The sequence below is a fragment of the Aegilops tauschii genome, chromosome 4 (genome assembly GCF_002575655.3).
Source record: "Aegilops tauschii subsp. strangulata cultivar AL8/78 chromosome 4, Aet v6.0, whole genome shotgun sequence".
NCBI classification, from domain to species: domain Eukaryota; kingdom Viridiplantae; phylum Streptophyta; class Magnoliopsida; order Poales; family Poaceae; genus Aegilops; species Aegilops tauschii.
This window is the reverse complement of record NC_053038.3, coordinates 142563411-142570672: the sequence shown is the minus strand read 5'-3', so window position 1 is coordinate 142570672 and position 7262 is coordinate 142563411. Positions and strand designations below refer to the sequence as shown.

Genomic DNA, 7262 nt, shown 5'->3' with positions numbered 1-7262 from the left:
GAATGACACCCCCTATAGCCTATGCATCCCAGTTGCATATACTTGCCTTGTGTTGGAAGCAAATAAGTTGCTTCACCAAGCTTTTACTCATGTCATATGCTTAACCTGCAATGCACTACTTCTCTTCGAAGTTGAAACTTAACAACACCTCAATTAGCAACTAAGGTATGCAGATTCAGTGAAAGAGTAGTGACATCCAACACTTGTGCGGAAACTGAGGTGCAGCTAAATTTCAAGCTAACTTTCAACTCATGTCATCTTTTTAGAGAATATGACCCTAGGATAATCTTTTGTTATTTAGAGAATGTGACCCTAGAATATTATTATTTTTTGTTTTTTAGAGAATATGACCCTAGGATAATCCATGCAACAAACCTGAAACAATCATATCTGTTTTCATAGCCTGAATCAGAACAGTATATTAAGTGATGATGTCCTACATTTTTTTTCCTTTCCAAATTACAATTCAGCAAAGCAATCAAAAGCATGAGTCAAATCCAATTACAGTTACTGTTGAGTAACGTGATTGTATTAGAAAACATAGATTAGACTAGGAAATATTCCGACTTGCCTTATACTTCAAGTAAATCATGTACTCCTATATATATATGCCCATGAGGCTCAAGCGATACAACGAACTATTCCACCAATCCCTTTCTCCCTTCTAACATGGTATCTATCGTAAGTCGATCCTAAACGCTTGCCGCCGCAGCTTCCGCACCCGTGCGCCGCCCCGGGGCGGTCGGCCACCATGACCGCCGCCGGGGGCCGCGCCGCCCGTATCTAGAGTTCGTCCGCCAGTCGTGTTGACCGGCTGCCCTAGAGAGTCTTTTCCCCGAGCCTTGCTCCGGGGTTTTCTCTCTCCCGCCGGTCATCTTGATCGCGAGTTTTTTTTGGTTTTCCGATCTATTCTTGATCGGTTTGCGTCGCCCACCGCCGCCGTCGACCCCGAGCGCCTCTACTACGACCCCGGCGCGACCAGCCGGCCTCTCCTCTGACCCGGCGGCCACGCGCGCCGAGGCGGCCCGTCAGGGCCAGCCGCCATCCGCGCGTCGGTCCGCCCGTCGCCCTGCGCCGGCCGTCACCGCCCTACTCCGACCGGGACACCTGCATCGTCCCAACCCGGCGGCCTCGCGCCATGCGACGGCCAATCATAGCCGTCGCTCGCGTGCCGGCCCGCCCATCGATCCACATCACCCGCCTCCGCCGCGTCTGCACGGCGGCCAGGCGGTCTACCTCGCCGGCCTCGTCCTTGGCTGCGTCAGGCTCGTCGGCTGCCTCAACTCGGGCGCCGCTGCTCTATTGGTCGCTCGGGCCTTGCTGCCCGGGCGCGGGCGTTGCTTTGGCAGCCCGGGTGCCGGTGTTGACAAGCTCGTCTGCACGATGTCCCACGCCGTCCGTCGTCGTCGGCTTCATCTCGGACTCCGCCGCCACCACGCCTCAACCGAGCGGCGTCCCCGACCTCGCGCGCGATCGGCTTGATCACCCGCTCGTCGCCGCAATCCGCCTCATCTACGCCGCCCGACCGACCTGGCCCGTCAGTTACGCGCGCCTTCGCAGGTCCCGTGAAGATCGTCCCCGAGTTCAGCGCGCCTCTCCACCGATCGAGCATCGGACTGCCGCTGCGTCGGGCCGCAATGCGCCGCCCCGTGGTTCTCCTAGCGGCTGCATCGACTCGTGCGTCGCCGCTGCGCTGTCCCTTTGGGCCATAGTGCCGCGATACGCTGTCCCCGCCGCCGCCCCGAGGCCGTCCCCGCGGTTGCACCGACTCGCGAACCGCCGTTGTGTCGCCCCTTCGGGCCGTAGCGTCGCGGCCCGCGGTCCCCGCCGCCGCCCAGAGGTCTTCCCGCCGCCGCCGCTCTTCTTTGGCCGCCGCCGCTACCTCCGTAGCCGCCGCCGCCCGTCCAACCCCTTCGTCTTCGTCCAGCATCAGCCCGTCGCCCGTGTCGCCGTCATCTACCCGGACCGCTTCATCTACTCCGAAAACCGTGGGCGACATTGGCCCCGCGCCGATTGGCGCCGCAACCGTCGTCGAGTCCTTCTCTGCTGGCCTCTCCGACTTCTTCGACATGGCGTACAGCTCGTGCAGGTCCCAGTCTACGCATGCCCGGTGCTGGCAACACTGCCGCGTGCCTTCGTCCATGACGTGTCCCCGGGCCTGGCAAGCCTGGTGCGGCGCTTCGTCAACTTCGTCTTCGTCCGTCTACGCATGCCCAGTGCTGGCAACACCGGTGCGTGCCGTCGTCCACGATGTGTCCCGGGCTTGGCAAACCCGCTGCGACGCGTCGTCAACAACATCTTCTTCCCGGCGCACCACTACTTCGACAACACTGCGCCCATGCTAACTCGGCGCCCCCTTGCGCCTGCGGCTCCACGGCGACTTCCTCGACACCGGCCACCCCGACTCGACATCGACCACGGCATTCTTCGAACGGCTACCTCGACAACGGCTCCACCACCAACGCTCTCGGCTACCTCGACGAACGACACAAAGGGCTACCGCTCCAGCCACGACTCCGCGATGCGTCGACCGTTAAGACTGTGGGGGGGGGGGGGGGGGGGGGGGTCCGTCGGCTTGCCTTCGGATTCTTCTCCAGTCTCACCGTCTGCGTCGCTACCGTTGTGACTGCGGGGGGTGTTGAGTAACGTGATTGTATTAGGAAACATAGGTTAGACTAGAAAATATTCTGGCTTGCCTTGTACTCCAAGTAGATCATATACTCCTATATATATGCCCACGAGGCTCAAGCGATACAACGAACTATTCCACCAATCCCTCTCTCCCTTCTAACAGTTACAACTCCATTTACCATACCCCTCACACTCACATCCTTGTGCCCTTCCGTTTGAAACCAAAAAGAGCAACGGAAGGGCCCTCCAGTAGTTACACAAGTTTACACACCCAAACTATCAAACAGCTGCAGACATGTTCCCAAAACATTTCACCACGAAACAACAAGTCAAAATCAGTGCTATGTAATCTGTATGTAGTATTTCTGCGAGCTCAGGTTAAGCATGACATCCTTCTCCTGTGCTGATGCAGGGGAGCTCTCTGTACCGGCCTGGAAACAAGACTCTCCCTTGGCCGAGGCCGAGGCGCCGACGCTGCCGTCGAATCGATGCTGTTACTGCTTACGTTGATCTGATCAGATTTGACGGACAAGTATTTCAGCCTAGGCTCACCGGATGAGAGTGCCACTGACTTAGCCTTGGATGCGGAGTGGCTGAACGACTGGCTCCCACTGGGCTTAGATGAGTACGTGTTCACTGATCTTGTCAGCCTCGGCTTACTGACGGAATGGCTTGCCGCGCCGTGTCTTTGACGGCTGCACACTGTTGCGGACATAAAGTGAGGGACTGATCCATGATGGGCCATCCTGCTCTTGGCCCTCTCGGTTGCCTGAGGGCTGTCCACGGCATCAATGTGCCCTGCCACCAGAATGCTTCTGGGCGACCCCTTGTCGTCGCTGAGAGCCTGACAGACGGACGGAGAGAGCTTCTTCCTCTCCTCCACGGACCTCTCAGCACTCCTTATTTGTTCATTCAGAACCCCGAGCTCTTGCTCGGCGTCACATATTTCCTTGTCAAGCTCCGCGAGCCGCTTCCGCTTTAACATTTTCAAGTCCTACATCAATACAAGGAACGCCTTTACATGTACTCTACGTAAATACTAGTAGTACGTAGGAGCTTTGGTTCATCATTCACCCTCTTATCTTATCTTACCTCTGAAAGCTCTCTACTGGATTCTATCAGCCTGGCTCTTTTCGCAAAGCCCAGCGAACAAATTGTCTCGCCCACGTCGTCCTTGGAAGGGCTGATGTGCACTACCATCACAACTTTTGAGCCATCACCTGTTTTTCGCAAATCAACATAAACATATCATATATATAGGTTCACATCACAGTTTCCACATTTCATGCTTCAAATTGATCTGAAGTTGGTTTTTTCCGTACCGAGAGAATCACTAAGAATCTGGGTAAGCTTGCTATTTCTGCAGAGTTCGACAAAAACAAGGTAAGACCTAAGTAAGTACTACTGAGGTAATTTGAAACATGAGAATTAACCTGTCGACATATGAAGAAATTACTACCTGTATGGAACATGGCTTCTCTTTCTCCTTAGTGCAGCGATGACATCTCCAAGGGCTGACAGAGACAGGTTTATGGCCTTACCCTCATCCATTGTCAACCCAGATGCACCAGTCTTGAGCAACCGCTCGCTGCCACCAAGATCCACGAGCCACAGCTTGCTTACTTGTTCAGTCACACCTCCACATCTCCTTATGGTAATTCTTGTCAAACTACACACAGACAGAGCTAAGACAAGATAAAATTGGGTACTGTTCAAGTTACCACTACATACTGCACAAGCTGAAACTCTGTCTAGACCAACCCACCAGTGTGATCGGCTCGAAACATTGTTGACATTTGTCCCGGATGTCGACCGGGATCGCCGCCCTCTGCAGTACCACTGGTTGGCTTTCTTGAGGTCCGGTACTGCGACATCGGTAAGCCCCTCGACTTGGACAGAGCCACTTGTGGTTGCTAGAATGCTGAGGTTACTAAAAAACTCAAAACAAAAAAGGGTGCATTTGCTGCACTTTGAGAATTGAAGGCAATATACTACGGGTGTCAAAAAACGTCTTATATTTCGTTACAGAGGGAGTACTAATTTACAAGTGCATTGATGGGTCTTTACCAAGTTGTATTGCCTTCTATGGACCTGAAGAGAGGCTGCTGCCTTGGTGCCAACAAGTCCCTGAGACTTCCCATGTAGACCTCAAGCATGCTTATGGAGAAAGAGTATGTGGATGAAGTATCTTGAGCAGCATGAGAAAACAGTTCCTGAATCGCTCGAGGCACAGCGCCAAGGTTATCGCTAGTTCCTTCCTGCAAGCAGTTAGCAGTTTCAAAGGAAAGGTGAGATAGAATAATTTCAGATATTGCCTTGAATTCAATTGAGCTCAAGCAGCAACTGACCATTGTATAGGTCTTCCCGGTCCCAGTTTGGCCAAAAGCAAGGATGCAGACATTGTGCCCGTCAAGTGCAGATCGGAGGATTGGCTTCACCTCATGGAACACATCATCTGCATCATCAACAGTTACACTTGAAGAAGATAGATAAGCAGTGAAAATGTAGCGAGGCAAGATCAGATCGAGAAGCTACCTTGCGTTGACTCCTGGTCAAACACCCGATCAACACTGGAATCTTTCTTGATCCCCACTGCTCGAACTGCGATGTTCTCTTGTTCGACAGTAACTGGTGATTTGATCTTGATGTTGCTGGTTGAGATCGACGGCCGGACTCGGCAGAACACCCTGATACTTCCTGAATTTTATCCAAATTCAGCTTCTTAGAGTCTCAAGGAATACTAACTCTAAATCTGTGCTGGGGAGAAGAGAACACCAACTGCTATTTGGTTCTAGGATCAAAGGCGGTACCTTTCAGGTCTATGAGCTTGCCCAGCGCCTCACGTCTTCTCCGGTTGAGATGTCTCTGCCTCGATCTCAGAGCAGAAATCTCTTCTGAAACACCACCGGGCCGAAAGAATTATTTGGTGGTTTCTGTTTTGGTGAATCGTCACATGAATGAACTTAATAAACAGCAGAGTGTGGTGGTCTGAACCTTGCAGAGTTGAGATTTCCTTGTCATGGCCAAGTACGATTCCACCGTTGGGGAGATCCGATCTCAGGTTCTCCTGCGGCAGCATTACATTTACATGCCCCTCCATGGCCTCCTTCTCCATGCAAAGAAAGCAAGAGCTTCTTCCTTCCTCAGAGAAGCTTCATCTGCTTCGTAGTGAGAGAAGAACTGGAAAAGGAACCAGAGTATCAGCACTATCTTTGTGAAGGAATATGAAACAACTCCTTACAAGCAAAGAATGACAAGAGCAGAGGGAATATATTCCAAACACCTTTGCAATGATTGGCCCTATGCAGGCAGGAAGACATCAATATGTGTACTTCAAAGGGAACCTGCCCAGCTAAATAACATTAAGTACATAATTTCTCCAATACCTTATGATTGTTGCATCTATAGCTCCTCTTGGACCCAATTAAATATAGGGGCTTCTCCCAGATAGCTTCTTCAGAACAAGATTGAAGAATACGTTGGCACAGAAGTTACCACATGGACAAAAAGAACACAAGAAAGAACACCCTGATACCTTGAGGAGAATCTGCTGCTGCTTGAGCCTGTCCCTGATTCCTTTTCTCCTAGGGAAACAGGGAGTTGTGTTCTTGATCTTTGATCTAATGCCAGAGTAAGGACAGATAATATGAGGAATAAAGAGTGAGCCAAGCTAGGGGACAATTCCTCACTACAATGCAGCTCGGAATGATTGCAGCTCAAGACTTTTTGGTCCTGATCTTTCTTGGATCTTGATGGCTAAAGCTGGGACTGGGGGGTGGCTAGAGCCTAGAAGCAATTACCAAAGCTCAAAGCTGCATGCAGCACATGGCTGTGGAAGAAGGAAGAATCCTACCTATCCCAAGCCACAAGAATGCACGCTCTAGCTTTATTCCACTCAAGAACAGCACACAAGCAAAGCTAAGCTATACACCAGAAAGTGCTTCACACCACACTGGAAAGGGAAAGCCTGAAAAAAAGGGCTTCTTTCCAAGATCACCCAAGGAGATAGAATGATATATCAGAGGAAGAAACCCATCGGTGAACAGTTGTTTTGGAATGAGAGGGGGGGTGGGGGGCATGTGGGCACTAGTAGAAATATTACTGCTGCATGTCTAGTCCAGGCAAGAGACAGTTAGGTGGCGTGGAGGGGCCTTGATTTAGAAAATCCTGGGGAGGAAATGGTGTGATCAAACAGCCCCCGCACCACTCGCTGGAAAACCAATTGGGGAGGAGAGGCGGTGACCGGATCGTCTGTGGTGCCAGCTTTTGAAGGCATTTGCTGTGTTATCTAATGGACTTTTAAGTGTTGGTAGCTCTGTTTTTTATGAAGATGTCTTGCTGTTAAATTTTGCTGCTGACAACAGTCAATGGGTTTGCTGGTACATTTTTGTCTTTGGGTCGATAGGATGGCGCGCTCTCTCTCCCCATCTCCTTCTCTAGGCGCTCCGTATTGCGATCTGAGTGGTGCTCCTTCCATGCCGTCCTCAATCGGTCCGCCTCTCCGGCCCGTTCGGCCTCCTTGCCGAACGCGTCTAACCCCCTCAGGTTCAGACCCATTCACTCAGGCGACGCTTTGCGCTTCATCGCACGTCACATGTGAGAGAGGCTGTTGAAGTGTATATGTGATTGCC

At 51.9% G+C, this 7262-nt stretch overlaps 1 protein-coding gene across 6 annotated transcripts; it reads right to left on the bottom strand.

Moving 5' to 3' along the window:
• Positions 1-2697: 2697 nt before the first annotated feature.
• LOC109778285 (kinesin-like protein KIN-14O) lies at positions 2698-6772 on the bottom strand. Of its 6 annotated transcripts, none has more exons than XM_020336841.4 (13): positions 6167-6456; positions 6018-6085; positions 5915-5931; positions 5626-5811; positions 5442-5525; positions 5167-5328; positions 4980-5086; positions 4699-4889; positions 4397-4561; positions 4091-4300; positions 3954-3991; positions 3724-3851; positions 2698-3625 (listed from the first exon to the last, which is right to left on the bottom strand). In XM_020336841.4, the coding sequence occupies exons 4-13, from the start codon at positions 5744-5746 to the stop codon at positions 3005-3007; spliced, it is 1827 nt and encodes a 608-aa protein (XP_020192430.1). In that variant the 5' UTR covers positions 5747-5811; positions 5915-5931; positions 6018-6085; positions 6167-6456; the 3' UTR covers positions 2698-3004. The 6 variants fall into 6 exon arrangements, with proteins under 6 accessions (XP_020192430.1, XP_040242827.1, XP_020192428.1 ...); XM_040386893.3 differs by having other exon boundaries at positions 6018-6082; positions 6167-6439; XM_020336839.4 differs by lacking the exon at positions 5915-5931 and having other exon boundaries at positions 6167-6772.
• Positions 6773-7262: the final 490 nt, after the last annotated feature.

What these genes read in the sequence shown, in the direction of transcription:
- LOC109778285 (XM_020336839.4), bottom strand. Translation starts at nt 5,746, where the DNA reads ATGGAGAAGGAGGCCATGGAGGGGCATGTAAATGTAATGCTGCCGCAG. An exon ending in GGAAATCTCAACTCTGCAAG is followed by an intron (nt 5,526 to 5,625) that starts GTTCAGACCACC and finishes GTGGTGTTTCAG; the next exon opens with AAGAGATTTCTGCTCTGAGA. An exon ending in CCGGGAAGACCTATACAATG is followed by an intron (nt 4,890 to 4,979) that starts GTCAGTTGCTGC and finishes AACTGCTTGCAG; the next exon opens with GAAGGAACTAGCGATAACCT.